This window comes from Cololabis saira, chromosome 18, assembly GCF_033807715.1.
Source record: "Cololabis saira isolate AMF1-May2022 chromosome 18, fColSai1.1, whole genome shotgun sequence".
Lineage (NCBI taxonomy): Eukaryota > Metazoa > Chordata > Actinopteri > Beloniformes > Belonidae > Cololabis > Cololabis saira.
This window is the reverse complement of record NC_084604.1, coordinates 13,307,215-13,324,616: the sequence shown is the minus strand read 5'-3', so window position 1 is coordinate 13,324,616 and position 17,402 is coordinate 13,307,215. Positions and strand designations below refer to the sequence as shown.

Here is a 17,402-nt window from a genome sequence, read left to right as displayed (position 1 = left end):
GATAGTACACCCTCATGATCAATAAAGATGTCTCAGCTCTTACTTTATTGGTTGTAATTTGACTGAAAGCGAGACACTTCAAAACTCAAAACATTTTTCTCCACAACAGATTCCACCTTCCTTATTTCTCCATCAAATATTTCCCTTCATGCACTACTTCCTTCTCTTTTTCGTCTCCCTTACTAGCCTTCATAGTCATTGCAATATATGCCCTTTCTCCTCTTTCCCTCCTAGAAGCACTTAGCCTTGATTAGCGGAAGTACTGTAAAGCTTTAATTTAGCCCATCTCCGCATACATTCTTTGCTTCCTACAATCCTCCACGTCTATTCTTGAGTGGATGAGGGTCCGTCCTGTGATCTCGACGCAGGCAGTGATGTTAAAAGCCTGCCAGTAGGGTGCTTACAGCCAGCAGCAGCTGGGATCTTACTGATCAAATTTTTATCAAAGAGCTTCTTTTTTTTTTCCCCCTTCTTTTGGAGTTTGAGCCAGTCTATGATTCAGGGAGTGAGGAGGGAATCGTTCGCCTAATGCACTTTTTCACCAGATTAAATATTAAAAAAAAAAAAAATTATATATATTATTCTCATCATCATGATGAAAAAAAAAACAACAAAAAACTTCTGTTGAAGGTTATGTAGGCAAAATAAAATTACACTTCAACCATTTACAGCATTCTTTGACGATCACTGTAACTTTAACAGTTTCTCAATATTCTTTAGCGTTTTCCTGAAAATAAATTCAAATATCTACAAGGTTTACATTTAACCATATATTTTCCTGCATTTTTAGCAATCTTACTTTAAAGGAAAAAGAAAAAAAACTTCTTTGAGCTTCAAGAAGTACAAAGTGTTTCATCAGATACTACTGTACAGGCTCTTGTTTCTTCAAGTGAAACTGAACTTGGCTGCCACTGATTACATAAGAAAAAAAGATTTTTGACAGATTTGAACATGTCTTGATTGTTGGTTGTGTTGGGATTCCTCTGTGTCTTAGAGTGGAAAAATAAAGCATATATATATATATATATATATATATATATATATATATATATATATATATATATATATATATATATATACCTTTGAACCAAATCGTGGCAAAAAAAAAGATAAAACTACCTTTTGAAAGCACCTGGCTCATGTCCCAGCGTCATAATCCCGCATTTCAATACACAGATTCCCCTGAGCTTATTGTCTTAGGTAAACGAGTATCATGCTTTAACTCTATCCTTAATAAAGATAAACATAAATGCTCCAATCATGTTGGATTACAAATGATCAATCCAGAAAATGAATTTGACTATGGAGTCAAGTCTAGCACATGAAAAAAGAAAACTGAACTCTGAATCAGTTTGCTCAACATGTGAAACAGGCAACACAAAAATGGAGGCATACTTTGGACCTGATCACCAATTAAGGTCTTAGCATGTCCAAGGTCTTTTTGATTGATTTTTCCCCATATGACCACTTTTTTGTTTTCTTTGAAAGCACCATCTCCATCCACTCACATAGCCAATGAGAAGTCATTACAAAGAAAAGCTTTTTTTTTTTTTAAGGACAACTCAACAGAAACCATTTAACAAGTCTACTCTTCCACCTTCGCTCTGTCCTGTGACTCAGTAAATGAACTACTTGTCATTGATTCCATTGCTCCAACTGGGGTGAAGGTTGTCTCTGGTAAGAAGAAATCTCCGTGGAGAAATGCCCTACTAGTAAGAAGATAAGAAAGGGAGTGTCGAAAGACTGGACTCCAGGTTCAATATGATATCACAGGGAATCCTTTTTTCTGAAACCATCAACAGGAACACCACTAACAGATGTGCCTTGTTTGCTACTGTGGACCCCCCCCTCCCGTGTCAGTAGCATCTGAACTCTACTCTACAAAAGGCCTGCAATGAAATTGCCAACTTTTTACTTAGAAAATCCAGAAGATTAGACAAGCAGTCAGTGCATCACTCCAATCACGACCAATATGGACAAAATTACACAATTTTAACCATTTAACTACACAAACCTGGAGGATATCATGGATCAACTCAACTCATCCTCCTGTTGTCACAATATTTTCTCCCTGTACCTCAGATAATAGACTTTAAATACTTATGTTAATTTAAAAATCACTGAATGAACAACTTCTTGTGCAGCACTTATAATACTTAAACACAGCATTGTTTTATCAGTGCGTCACAGGCGTAAGCAAATCATCATACGTCCTGTTAATAGCAAGCATGATAACTTTACAAGAACCAAACATGGAGAAGCAGCGGTCAGCTTTTATGATCTGGAAGAAGCTTCCAGAAATTCTCAGTTGCTTTAAATCAAGGTTAAAAACTTGTTTGTTTACAGCTGCGGTCGACTGAATGACTTAAACCATTCTGAATTTATGTTTATTTAAATACTACACTATAACTTTAGATCAAGTCTAGCTTTTCTGTATTGGGCCTTTGCAATGTCACTCAAATCTTTTTTTCTCCTACTCTTCACTTTTCATGTTTTTATTTTGTAAAGCACCTTGTTGCTGAAATGTTCAAATTAACTTACCTAGATACGGAAAAAAATTATCATATTTATCATAAACTGTGTTGTTTAATACATTTTTTGTGTGTATCATCATAAGCTGTTTCAAATCAGACAGTGCGAACAAATTATCACAATGTTGACTATTCATGTGGATTTAACTTTGCACCAACTGTATGTTTAAGCCCAAACAATAGATTAAATTAATCCAATCAATATTACAATACTGAAATATACCCAGTTCAATCATGTCAACGGAAAATTCAAGCTCAGTTCATTCTTTTACTTGTGCTAAGACTAGCTGACACTGATGAACTTTTACTCCCTCAGTGCCACCCAGTCACGTTTCAGCCCCATGCCAACTTTCAGTCAGTGCCGCACCGCCGTCAGCTGCCATCTTCTTCATCAAAAGCCCTCAGTCCTCCAAGGCCACCAAGGAGCCAAATATCTATCCTGTCTCGCCCTCCGGGCCCTGGCCTGCAGCTGAATAAGCTGTGAGCTCTCAAGTCCCTGATTTAATACAGGAGGGCAGTGAAATGAAGGACTCTCATCAAAAAGAATTGGCGCTTAAAGTGACTACTGAAGGATGAAGAGGAAAGCACAACCAGTGCGGATGACCTTAAAGCTGGCGGTTTCCTTGTGACAGGGTTTTTTTTAGTTTTTTATATGGATCTTTTAAATTGGCCGGCTGAAATTTAACCTCAAATATAATCTTATCAGTTTTAAATTGTTTTCCCTGCATTCTGTAACATGCTCATAACTTTTTAGTCCTCCTCCCCCTCCCATAGAGACGAAGGAAGCGACAAATCTTCACCATATGGGTGACAGTATTGCCACTGGAGTCAAAAGTGTTTCATAAAAAGGTCTCCACCTGAGAGTGATTTCCAGAGCAATAATCGTAAATCTGTCCACGTTTCAGATTTTAAATGATTGGGTGTGTGGGTTTTAGATGTGGTGGCAGACAAAAAGAATAGATATGTCAGTTGGCTTCAAAGACCTTTCCATTTAAATGCAGATTTTTTTTAGTTTTCCACTTATTTATAACATTGTGACATTATATGATTTAACCCACTTGTGGAAAAAAAACAAGAAATAAATCTTAATTGTAAGTTTGTCTTTCGGCATTGACAGAAGTGTTCAAGTAAAAAACTAAACAAACAAAGCTACATTCTCCAAAAACAAGTGAAAGAAACACATTAAATAATAATAGATTTCTACAAGTGCCCTCTAATGAGGCTCTTCTTGGTTTATTTTATGCTACAACTATTTGACTAACTATAAGTAGGGCTGCAACGATTCTTCGAGTACCTCGAGTAACTCGGTTACAAAAAATGATCAAGGAATTTCCTCTGCCTCGAAACCTCGTTTAATTAAAGAATAAAGTTAAAGCTCATGTTTCGCACGGATTCTTTCTAGTGTGACACAACGTGCTTACAAAGTATGCCAAGTCCCTGTCCACTATGGAGGTCCACATAGTCCACAGCCAAGCATTGCTGTTTAAACGAATGGGTTCTGAATGTGAAGTTGCACAATTTAAAAGGCAGTGTTTAAGAATTTTTATTTTTGATACTGAGATGAAATTAGTGGGAAACTATTTTATTCATTACAGTTCACTAGTTTGCATAATATGTAAATAAATCAATTTTTCTTATAAAGGAAACAAATTGGTTGTTTTATTAAGTGATCTGTCTTGTTTGATTGTATATTTATAATTGGGCTTTAATTAAGCAAAAATAAGTTTTATCTGATTACTTGATTAATCGATGGAATATTCAATGGACTAATCGATTCCCAAAGTATTGGATAGCTGCAGCCCTAGACATAAGAAATAATGTTCTTCCAGGCTCTCCTAGTTAAAATGTTGGCCAAGTTGGAAATGCTGTTCCAATGTCTGACTTCTTCCTACAACACCTCTCCCTGCTAAAGAAACGCAACGCCCTGCTTCCAGTCCACTTCCCTTGCTCAGGTGAAGCTCAGTCATGAAACGAGGGAGGAATGGCTTTTGGCATTGATGAAATTTAGTAGTGCCGACTTTTGCAGGCACAAACAAAATCTGCCCCTGCCTGTGAGCGAGCGCAGGGCTTCTGAATAGAAGAAGTGCACATAAATATTGCTCATCAGTCCAAATTTACAAGAAAGTGTGCAAGATCCTTTTGGCCTGCGTGTCTTACAAAACATTGCCAAGAAACGGGACCTTCCAGCAGCCGAGGTCCCTGATGCAGCACAGCGTCTGCCTGCAGGACCAGCTCACAATGCCCCCGGCGATGCCACTTGGACACGCCAGCAACTTATTGAATGAGCCTACAGTAAATGGTTTTGCAAGGATTTATGCTAATTAATGAGCAGCAAGAGTGTAAGGCCAGATTAACCAGCGTTCATAAACGCACACCTGCGGGGTTTGTGAGTCCTGGAGAAGGTTTGTAGTGAGCAGGTGATTTATGTAGAAATCTACTCCCAGATGCACAAGGATTTTGTCATGTAGGTCCATTGTGTGTGTGTGTGTGTGTGTGTGTGTGTGTGTGTGTGTGTGTGTGTGTGTGTGTGCGTGTGCGTGTGTGCGTGTGTGCGTGTGTGCGTGAGAGTGAGAATGACTGAGCATGAATCCAATAGGCATCCACTTGTGAAAAATCAAGTTTTTTCGGTCGGAATAACGTGATCCTTCCACGAGCTACGTCTGGCCAGAGACTTGAGCTCAGTGTGGCCCTCCCGGGGTTGGTAGAGGGTGAGCAATGCCCAGGACTGACTTAGTTAGGAGCACGGGGTGATAAAAGCGGGGGGGGGAAATCTGGCATAAAAATGTTTTTTTTTTAATTAAAAAAAAAAAAAAAAGGTTCATAAGATCCAATAAAAACACCTGAATTCCCGTTTTGCCCATGAAGGGTTGGAAGCGTGTTAATGAAACCTTCACAACATTATATTGAACACAAGCAGCTACTCCACGGCTGTCGTGCTCCATCTGTCTGGTCACTCGACCCGCAGCAGGATTCATGCTCCCAACATCAAACAATGCAGAAACATGAGAACGCACGACGGGAAGCTTCTTACCTCCTTTCCAGACAGGTAGTAGGCAGACAGGAGACCTCCGACAAACCTGATGTTCACTTCAAACACAGACACTTCTGCATTCTGTGCAAAGACAAAAGAAAAGAAAAAAGATAAACACATTAGTATGAATATACAGTTCAAGCATTCGTCTTTCAGGGGCTGTCACTTGGCCTCAGGGAGGATTAATGGGCTTTTAACACTAGGGAATTTATATCTATAGCTACAGTTGTATTCATATTTAGTCAATGTTAGACGTGATTATGTGCTTTTTTTTATTTCTGCCTGGAATGCAAGAGTTATATAAATAACTGGCTCATCGCTGCACAGGCTGATGAAACTAAATGTTACGTCTGTCAGTGAGCTGCTGTTTTCTGACACTTCAGACACGAAACACATCTTATTTAACAACAAGTCCTGTAATTTACTTGATACGCTAGCTCTTTGGACAGAACATTAGGTAAGAAGAGAAGCCCAAAGGCAGACCCACGAGGAAAGATACTAAATACTATAAAATTAAATGTATCCATATCTTGACGTAATTCATAGCTGAGAAAATAAATGTGAATTGTCTGATGAATAAAACAATGAAGCTTAATCTGCAACACATGCCTTATGCTTGTGAAGAGTTTTGGGAGTGGGAGCTGTTGTGTGTGACTGACAGCTCTCATACATCACTGCTGTCAGCCAGGCTCACATAGGAAAATAGGCTGTCCTGTGGAAAAACTAATTATATGCCAGAGAAAATGGGTCCTGTCATTTTCCTCAAGTCTAAGTGACTAAATGGGTTGTTTATGCGGCTAATTCGTACTTATTAAAAATGTATTATTTCCCATACACACTCAGGCAGATGTAATGCAAAACAGCAATTCTTCTTCCAGCTGCCTGATGTGCATTAGCAATGCAACTGCTTTATTTCTTATTAAATATGTACACCAAAACTTAAATGAGTTAATGTTTGACTTTAATTTGACATTTTCTGGCCTCTGCATCAGACTTTTGGACAATGTCTCTGCGAGTCAGCAGTTGCACAAAGTTATCTCACTCTTGGAGAAGCTGACAGGCAAGGAGTCAAGTCGCCTGATGTTGCAACATTTACATTACACAATGCACAGGAGACTGACTAAGCATGGTCTTTTCCAAACAGAGAACTAATTAGGGACTGCAGCAAGATGAGCCAATCAGATAATGGTCCACCTTGAAACTCTTTACATCCAATCCTATCAAATGATCTATCGAGAAAATCCAGAGCAGCGTGGTTGGCAGGATAATGTGACTTTGTCGTGGTTTTTATAAAAGTCTGAGAGAACAACCTATATTCATGTTTTTCTTTCCTTATACTGTGGATGAACATATTGTCAGTCTGTAGCATTCAGTTTGTTTTGCAGCATTTTGACATGAGCTTCCTGAAAGTAAATGTAAAAAACATGGTTCTTTTGGTGAGAGAAGAAGCTTGAGTCTAAAAAAGGTTCTCTGTTTTGTGGTGCAAGCACATCCCTCAAAACACCACCCCAGACTAAGAGGTAGTAGTGACTCTCACTACCTTCAAGTACATTAATAATATTTAACCGTTTAGAAACTAATTCTGAGCATCCTAAAAGTCTTATAGAGAAAAAAATCTACATTAAACATTAAAAACACCTAGAGGGAATTTTTATAATGCGCCACTGTTGCCTCCTTAGTTACACGGACCGGGTCTGGATTAACACCATGTGATTCCTAATGTGGTTTTGCTATATGGACCGTGCCTTAACACAGATGCTGCAAAGTAAACATGTAATGAAAGTAACTGAGCTGCAAAAGTAATCTAATCCTGCATTGCCTGCTGTGAAAATGACAATGATTCAGTTCTTTTGAAATGGTTAAAATCAATCCTGTAAGGCCCTCGCTCTGAGTAGCTGTTGGTCCAGCCCTCTCACAGAATCCCCCCTTTATTCTCCAAACACAGCAATGTGATGCCGTCTTCTGTACGGAGTGCAAAAATGAGTACTTCACACAATCTTACCTAAAAAAAATGTAAATATTAACAATAATAATGAATGCCATGTAACAGAAAGTGGGGTAAAGGCTAAAATAATTACTACTCAGATACTTTCAAAATCCCTCAGATGGTTCTTTAATAGTTTACTAAAGCCTTCCCAAATAAAATCCCTAATTGTAAAGAATATCCACTGAGCGAGCTTAATATCTCAGCAGTTTACTCCTGCAGCGCACGAGCAGGGGATAACGGGAACAACTGGCGTCCTGGAGATACGATGCTCTTTGAGTGACAGGCTGACAACTGGTTAGAACTGCAAATTAGGCAGGATTATGCACAAAGCAGGGCCACTGAAAATCCAAATGTGGCATCACTCCACAAACGTATGAGCTGAAACACCAGACAGTTACAATATAAGGTACAAGGACAGAGAGTCAAAGCAGATTTGAAGTCATTTCATACAAAAATACTTCATATTTATATTATACATCTTGGATTTCACAATCTGGATAAACAAACAAATACTATTTGCAGTCACGACTGCACTTCAAGAGAAGCCATTGTTCTCCCTCTCTTCCCTGAATGAAAAGTTCTCAACACGGATGTCATAAGGACAGCTCTACAATAAAGATGAATCGCAGCAAAGGAATAAAGTATTTTGTTCCCCAGAGACATATCCTCATGGAGAAATGCTTCCAAGCGCAGCAGCTGAAGCAAAGATTAGCATGCCAGGGTAAAAATGTGAGGTTTTCATGATTCATAGGCTCTAAACTTTTCAATCAAACGCGTCATTCTTGGTAGCATCCGTGCAGTTTTACAGTCCGTTTTCTGTTTGACAGAATTAAAAACCAAAAGGATTTTAAGAAATTTAAATCTGAAAATCAATTCCTCACCTAATGAATACAATCCGGTACGACTGCTGACAACAAGAATGTGTGTCTGTACATGTACAAACTCAGAGGATGGATGTGAGTTGTAAATACACTGTTCTGACCTTTTATAATGTTTGTACTGCAAAGGCACACACACACACACACACACGAGTGTAAAATGTACCTTCAAAAACAGGATGAATGTTGGAAGCCATGAAGCAAATCACCCCCCCCCCCCTAGATTAAACACCCAGAAGCATTTGAGAATTTGTGTGTTCTCACATTAATATAACAAATAAGCCATAAAAACTTCATTGGGTCCATTAGGGTTTTATGGCTTTGAGTTTGAGAAGATGATAAAGATATTCATTAAAAAAAAATAATTCACACAGGCAAAAATGAAAGAAAAGACACGCACACTATTCTTTATTCACGTACCGTGTTTCTCTAACCGACAGACTTAATCTGCTTTAATCATTTGTTTTTTGCACCCTACAATAACTAATTGAAGCGTTGATCACACGTGGAGTGAATCCCGATCCATCACCAGCAGAATCCTTCAACTCCAGATAATTTGCTCATTACATCTTCAAGGCCAAAAAATTACTTGAGTCAGAGTTATCAAGAACACCTTAACCACCTGGAATATTAAAATCCCTGCAATCTTGTGCTTCCCATGCTTATTATATTCTGCCTTAATCAGAACAAATCTCATGTGCGTATTTCACCTCACTCTTATCTCCTCTCACTTTATGGAATTTGATTAGAATTTAATACATAACATCGTGTCCATAAAACCATCTAATGTTTTCGTAGACAGCCAGCTCAAAGCCCTTGAAAGTTGTGATTTAAACGTTAGTAGCACTTTATACACCCATCAGCGAAGCAGATTCGTGTGTCCTGTGTATCGTTCTCAGTTTCATGAGCTGACATTAAAGCCGGCAACCTTAATGAGCCCTGAACAAGACTGCAATTCTGTGGAGGTTTTTGGTTTGTTTGTTTTTCACAGGACTCAAACTGTCTTCTGCTAAAACTAAGTGTGAGCACACTTATCTGTCAAGGTTCCTGCTTTTGTGAGCCTAAAACTCAAGTCTTCATTGTCTAAATTCTTGTTCTTGTTACAGAGTGTCAGGAATTTCTGCTAAATTCGTGCAGTCGGTCGTCACAAGCGTGAACGCGCTAACAAATACATACTTACCACATTGAAGTCAAGGTTCTTCTCTACCCAGTCAGTAGCTTCGTCAAACTCTTTAAACATTTCCATGATGTAGAGGGTGTCCAGAGCATCCACTATTGTCGCTCCTTTTATGCTCCCTGGAAGAAACACAGAGGAAAAGATTAAAGATGGATTCTTGAGTCTCATCAAATGTTTCTGCTGTAAAATCTTAGTATCCCTTGAGAGGGAAAAAGTCTGGTTCATTTAAAAAGTGAAGGTTTGTCCATCAGCACACTAGTCCTTTCTAAAAGTGTTAACTGACACCAGGCATTAGCCTCAAATTGGAAACAAAGTACTCCCCAAAAAAAGAATGGCAGCAAAAAGTAGATCCATGTCTGACAGTGGAATAAATTATTTAGAAGACAGATGGTGAGAGGCAGCGTTTATCGGCACTGATGAATCGTCAGGAGTTCTGCTCAACTATAGCAATTAGCCTCATAGCAGGAGGTAAGACACACAGACACGCGAAACATAACTTCAGCGCAGTCGTTGCACAAAGCCCCTAACAAATCCAACACCATCCCAAAACAGTGGCGCCCGTCTGTGCGAGGGACTTTCACTAGCGTTCAGCCCTTAGTCTGCTGACACCGATCATAAACACAGGACACATAGGCAGCAGCTACGCCGCGACGTTCAGGTAAGGCAATAAGTGAGATGGAGAGAAGTGGAAACAGGACTGTTGGAGGAAGGGAAATAAAACAAAACAAGAACAATGAAAAAACAACTCAAGTCAAGATAAAATTGTAGGTTTAACACTGTTTATTTGCTGCTGTTCTTATTTGGTTTGGTGCTGCACAGATCCAGGAGGAGCCGACCGCTTTCCATGAGATAACACTGAATCATCAACTTGAGATTCAGAGAAACTGTCGCCAATCACAACAAACCGGACCAGGATGTGGATATATGCATTACTTTAGTCCCTGCTGTGATGTTCATCACAAACAGATACAGGTTTCAGTGTTTCCCCTAGAATTTTTTTCAGGCCCGGTGGTACCACCGAAAAAATCCTAAACAGACGAGGTGCGTGGGACGGCATATTGGACATGTAGCAATATAACAAAGTTTTACATTAAAAATCATTGTAGGCCTATATTGCTGAATGATATCACTTCAATGAAATAATAAGATTTAATCTAACCTTTAACCAAAGTGTCATGGGCCTGAAAGGTCTGACCCATATGAGCATTGAGCACATCTTTTCTAGATATTTCAGAGGGATCTCTATGAAAACCCTCTGGGATGTTCCTCTTTTAACGGCTGCTTGTGCTGACGGCATATGCCACAAAACATCCCTATTCACAATTGAGATTATATCAGTTATAAATAATTTAAACGTTGTAGAAGATTTTTTTTCCCGTTTGGTTATAACAGAGTTACATGCATTTGACTGGGGACAAAAATTAACCTTTAGTGGTTCTTCTACTGGAAAGACAATCTATTGTCTGTGTTATTTTCATCATCATTGCTTACCAAAAAAAGAAGCTCAATCAGAACAAAAATGTAAGCTAAACAACAAATTGGAAATTTACCATGGGGAGTGTGGTACAACCAAGGGCTGTATTTATGGTTATTAAGCCATTAGGGATCCCAGCCAGATGTTTAAATGCGTTGTTTTTTTATTGGGTCACCAGTCGGGCCGGTGTCAGCGACGGTAAAGGCTGATTTAGCCTACGGCTGATTTAGCCTACGGCGTAGGGTACACGGCGACGCGCACGTACAAGCCTAGACGCTCATACATGGCTGGCGCTAGGACCCCGCGGACGCCTGGTGTCTCGTCGGGCTGTGTTTTCCTTCATGCTTCCCTGCAGCGTCTCATGCAAACACAAACACACGGACCTGCAGAAACATTTCTTTATATCATGTTGTCTGTCACCCGCGATATTTTTTCTTTTTTTTTTGGCTAGTTACAAACTCTATACATCCCATAATATATAATAATTTGCCCGCGCTCTCAGCAGCGTTACTAGGCAACGAAGCAGGTTGACTCCCGTTGCAGAACAGCGCTGCAGAGACTCCTAAACGTAAATGATCATTGATTTTTTTTTTTTAGGCCTGGCGGGGGGTCTCGTTGGCCTGGCGGCCCCGCCAGGCCTATATTATAGTAGCGGAAACACTGGGTTTGTCTGTAGTGTGTTGTGGTGGTTTCAACTGGCACTACAGTAGGCTACTCCACCTAATTGCCAGATAAGTAGTAAATAAAGACAACCCAGTTCAACACTGTAGACAGAAATATTACATTTGGGTAGGCCTGTGTTGGAGGGGGGAGAAAAAAAATTAAAAAATAAACCGATTTTCCAATTCTAAATCGATTCTCATATTAATTCCTAAAAATGGATTTGTATGTCTAAAGATAATTTTTTTTCATTATTAGGTTTTCGCCCGGTTAACTTTAATCCCAGCAGTCACGTCATTTAATTCACACATGCGCTGTTGAGCTGTTGCAATGTATTTCTTTTTTTGCACTTTAAATGGATATTGAAAGGCATATTTTAGTTATTTATGCCTTACTTATTTATTTCATACAAATAACTTTTGGAATTTTTTGATTATGCCCAAAAAAGGAATGTTTTGTTGGACGCCAGAATAACTACTGCCATGTTTTTGCCTTTAAATATGTTTAAAAGTATGAAAACATTAAAGATTTCAGTTATAATTGCATACATTGTCTATATTTCATTGCTTTATATACTTTCTTGAGGTTAAATTTGCATAAAATGATAAAAACCAAATTTTCAAAAATTAAAAACCAAAAACCACAGAAAATGGAAAAAATAAAAATGGAATGTGGAAAAAAATAAAAATCGATTTCATCCGTTTCTGTTTCCTCCCTGGATCTGTTTGGTAATTCTGACATGATGTTTCTGAAAGCAGTTCTATCAGCATTCTGGGAGCTGATTGGTCCTTACAGCATCATTAGCTGCCAATACTTGCTGTTGAATCTCAATATAATACTAGTATTAATATGTTGCATAATACACAGTCATATAATTCATGCAACAGCTCAAAAAACATTTTTAATAACACCAGCCCAATAGCCAATATCGGCTAAAATCGAATCGGATCGAATCATATCCTAATAATAGATACTGAATCTTAAGAATCAGAATCGATTCTTGACATTTGAATCGATACCCAGCCCTACATTTGGGGGTTCATTCATTGAGGAAAAAGGACAAGATCGTTCATCTCTACAGATTCACAACATTATTGTTTTAACTAAAGTTCTTGGTGTGAGCAGCCTTTTAGACAATTAGACAATGACAATGGATGAAAAAGCTATAGAGGGCTGAAATGGATGCTCGCGATGGGGGGAGCCACCGAGCTGAAGTGACATGTGTTTGTTTAAGTGGCCACACTTATATAGCACCTTTTTAATACAGTCGTATTTTACAGACAAGGATTACAGTATCTTTCTTCAGCAGCCATTCATAGTCATGCATTAATTGTTTATACGTATTCTCTCTGTTGTACGTAGTGCTTTGTTTCACAGGGGACCGGCGGGTATCACTACATGGGTAGAGGAAGTTGCACGAGTTACAAGTAAACACACTGCTCTTAACACTTGTCACTGCGTTTATTCTGCAACGCTGGCCTGCCCTTTGTACGCACTGATACTGAGCTATCATAGCGATGGCTGCAGTGTTTTTAGTGAATCCAGACCAGGACGGCGTGACACCAAGGTTTTAATAATTAACCACTTCAGGGCAGCTGGGACTCAGGAGGCAGAGCAGTTGTCTGCTAACCTGGTCATAACCTCGCCATCCACACTGAACCCCACTGTCCCTGATGCCTTCACTGCTCTGTGTGTGTGTGTGTGTGTGTGTGTGTGTGTGTGTGTGTGTGTGTGTGTGTGTGTGTGTGTGTGTGTGTGTGTGTGTGTGTGTGTGTGAGATCGAAAGAGCGCTCCACAGACCCTAAAAAACGGAAATGTAAATATGATCCATTTTAACTCAAAATTGTACAGTAAAATGAGAGAGAGACTCAAATTCATCTTAGGACAAAGTGGGCCACGCAACAAAAGAAACCTAAAAAAACCTAAATTGTAAAGAATTTTAATATTGTAATGGCCATGGCTTGACAGTTAGTGGATTTGATGGGTTGGGGGTTTTGATCACAAAAGCTGAGGATGGACCTAAACTGTGCATCGGAAGCATTAACTACATCACAGAGCTGAAGCTCTGTTAGGTTCCTTAGTTAACCTAGTTATTATTAATCAGATTTATATAAACGTGGACCAAGAAGGAATTGATTTATGAATGAATTACAAAGAAACGGTACCACGGTTAATTAGACTGTAGTCAACTTACTTTCTGTGTAAAGTGGCTTGAGATATCCTTTCACTTGTATCGAAAGATGCAAGCTGAAGATTTGACATGTCTGGTTATTGTTGTGGTCACTTTTCCTTCCTGCTTTCCATCCATGTCACATTTTCAGTCCCCTGAAGGCTGAAGAGCAACAAAGAGTGGACAAGACACTTTCCTTCTGTCTATTGTCCTGTCAATGTGTTTCCTTCACTCTTGCTGATCTCCCTGCATGTGTGGGTGTGTGTGTGTGTGTGTGTGTGTGTGTGTGTGTGTCAGTCAGTCATGTGATACAAATACAGATGGTCAGAGTGGGAAGCATACTAATGCCAAGAAGGCCAGGGGTTACATTAAAGCCAATGCCATTGGAAAAGGATAATAAATGTGAATTTCTGGACAAACACGGCATGTTTTCATATAGGCATACTTTGATTTTGCAAATATCTGGATTTCTTTTTCATATTTGTAGATAGATTATTTGGTCTGTAATTAAATCCAAATAAAGCTGCCAATCAAACTAGCAATAAAACAATTTTGATTAATTGCTAGTTAATCTATATGCATGAAGAAGTGTTTTTAACACAAATACAAGTGCTGATTTAATACTTTAGTTGTAAGTAAATAGTATTTAAACAGCAAAGTTGGAGCATTTAGCTTATCCACCAAGTTTCCACATAAAAAAAGGAGGATTTTACCTTGACAATACTTTTGAAAAATTAATGAAATGCATCAGAGTAGAGTGTCAGTAATTGAGCTTATGGTAACTCAGTTCAAAGTGCTTTCTGGATGGAAGTGGAAAGAAAAGGAAGTCCAGTTGGCTTGTTTCAAGCTATTGAGAACTGATCAATGGTCATATTAATAGAGGTCCAGATTTGCTGATGCCTCATTGATCCTTAATGGTTTTCCACTAAAAACATTGGTCAGAGACGATACTGAACACCGAGAGGAAATTCAAGATCTCTTAAGATATGTCAGAGAGTTTGTCCTGAGCCGTGACGGCAGGCGGAAGCAAGAATCTGAATTCCAAGTTCAGCTCTTTACAGTGGAAAGGTTTTTTTTTTGCTGGCCCGATGGGAGGACCATAAACAAAACCTTGACAGGATTCAGTTGTAGCCCGTCATTTGTCTGAATTCTTCCCACAAAATTATGAAGATCCCAAGCAACACACTCTGTTAAGACAAATAGCAAACAGGGTCTCTCTTAAAATGAACACCTTCGTGCTGGAAGCTCCTACGTCCGTAGGATTAAAAAGGGTCAGAACATCTTTCACTTGCAAATTTGCTGGCTGTTTTCTTTACTTCACCTGCAGTGGTAACTACCGGTAACTACACTCAACTCCTTTTGCTCTTGCTGAAGATTTGTGGCTCGATTTTGCCATTAACCACAGGATTGGAAGTCAGAGGGGAAATCTGTGAAGGAAGCTGCTCTTTAAGAGAGGGGTTACATGGAAATGGAGAATAGACCCACTGAAAAAAAGCTTTGCAGTTATAACAGAAGAGGAAACTGAAACAATCAGAGGTTAAAAATGAGAGGGGGAAAAAAGTTGGTGAAGATCCACAGGGAGTGGGAAGTTGAATTAAGGTGGAAATTACTCTCGAAGGAAGCATAGGGAATAATTCTGGGAATAATTCATTCCAGTAAAAACCACTGCCTCCATATATTCCTGGACTACAAGCTGTTTTATGAGAATTGAATCTTTTCATCACTCATTTACTGCTATAATTAACTTCCAGCTGACAATTAATAAAAAAATATTGAAGTGAACTGAACTGAATGCCGCTTTCGTAACGTAGCATGAGGCTGTTTTTCAGGAAACCCTTTGTAGTTCTCCACAAAGCCACTAAAAAGTCCCCGGCAGACCAATTCTGACACACCGGATTAGCGCACTTCAATGACATGAACAGTAAAACAGTTTCAACTCACTCCATCTATCCCTGAAAGACATTCCAAAATGCCCAAAATGGAGAAGGCCAAGAGGAAGACAAACGTGCTGTCCATCCCTGCCCGTGCTTCCAAACGTTACACCAGGACTACCAGTAAAGAAGATGGAACAAATGAATGGGAAGATGAAAAATGGAAAAGCTGTTGTCCCCACAAGAAGAGAATCATTACCTTTCTGTTCTGAGATGGAGAATAAAAATAGATTGCAAAGAAGGGTGGCAGAAAAATGGGAAACCGAGGGTCCAAAAGTCATTAACCAACAGCATCCATCTATTCCTGTAAAGCACAATCCATCCAGTTGGTCCTCTCCTTGCACTTGTCTTCTCCTGACATGGCCATCAGTCTTTTTTTCTCCTTTTTGCTCTTTTCATTTGCAGAATTTTCAATCAAGATCATCATTCGTATCGGTTAAACCTGAAACAAAGAACTTTGAACACTTAAATATCTTTTATCATATCATGCAATATTGCAATTTACGTGACTTCTGTCACTACCTCAATAACATTTTTGCATGTCTAGTTGTTTTGTGGATTTAGTATCCACACAAGAGCCATGGGTCGCTTTGCCTTCAGGGCAAGAAACCATAAAAAAAAAGAAAAGAAAGAAAAGGACACGTCATGTGAATGTCATCATGCACATACTAAACACAAAACATGACCTCGGCTGTCAGTTGAGCCTTCAGCTCTGGGTCACACCGAGCTCTTGGAGGCTTCCACGTCTCCCTCTTTTATCTAGAGCCGTTGGTGGCTCAGTCCAGCCAGTGAATGGGAGAGAGATGTAAATGATGACAGGGAAGCTGAAAAAGCAAACGGCTTCTCCCAAAGTCAACAAGAGCTCAGGTTATAAAGTGCGACTCAGTCTGCGGCGCCCTCTGACCTCAAGCTTTGTGCTCGCTGATGTCGGGCAGCGCTTCTGTATAAACTGGTGCGTTCAAACGCTGCGTGTGACTGTGGATGAATTACTCAGCCTAAGTCCTCGTCCTCACCCTCCTATTCATGGATCTATCCGTCTTTCCAGCCCCCACACAAAATAAGAGATGCCTTACACGGTGGTAAAATGTGAACATTTGCCCTGAAAGAACTAATTGACCATGCGTTTTAGCCCTCTTCCTCTCTTCCTATGTGACATATGTGCTGGTGACCAGACTGCAATGCAGCCAAGGCCACACTAGAAGGACGTGATCAATCCCACAGAGGACATTTATAATGAACTGCCTGAAAAACCATTTAGGCTTTTCTTCCTTGACTTGTCGATGTCATCGTTTCACTTGTTTGGCACATCCTCAAACATAAAAAATACATGAACGAACAACTGCCTCAGATTTTGTGTCTGAAACGGCAGACTAAGCGGAGCGGACTGGGTCTTTCAGGATCCTTAAAAAGACGGGAACAAGCACAAAGCCTTTCACACAGAAGGAAGCAAGATGTGCAAAAAAGACATTATGAGAAACTGAATGTGGTCTACCCAAGCAGACGTCCCAAAATAAAACGATCGGGGTTCTTCAAGCTCAATGGCTAACAAACGCCTTGTCTAGT

General features: G+C 39.5%; 1 protein-coding gene across 1 annotated transcript in view; it reads right to left on the bottom strand.

The window, feature by feature from the left end:
* Positions 1-17,402, bottom strand: part of man1a1 (mannosidase, alpha, class 1A, member 1) — a 135,109-nt gene that overhangs the window by 66,021 nt on the left and 51,686 nt on the right. The window contains exons 3-4 of the mRNA XM_061707448.1: positions 9,608-9,723; positions 5,563-5,643 (exon numbers count right to left, since the gene is read on the bottom strand). Of these exons, the coding sequence (XP_061563432.1) occupies positions 5,563-5,643; positions 9,608-9,723 (197 nt within the window). The remainder of the gene's footprint in view (positions 1-5,562; positions 5,644-9,607; positions 9,724-17,402) is intronic.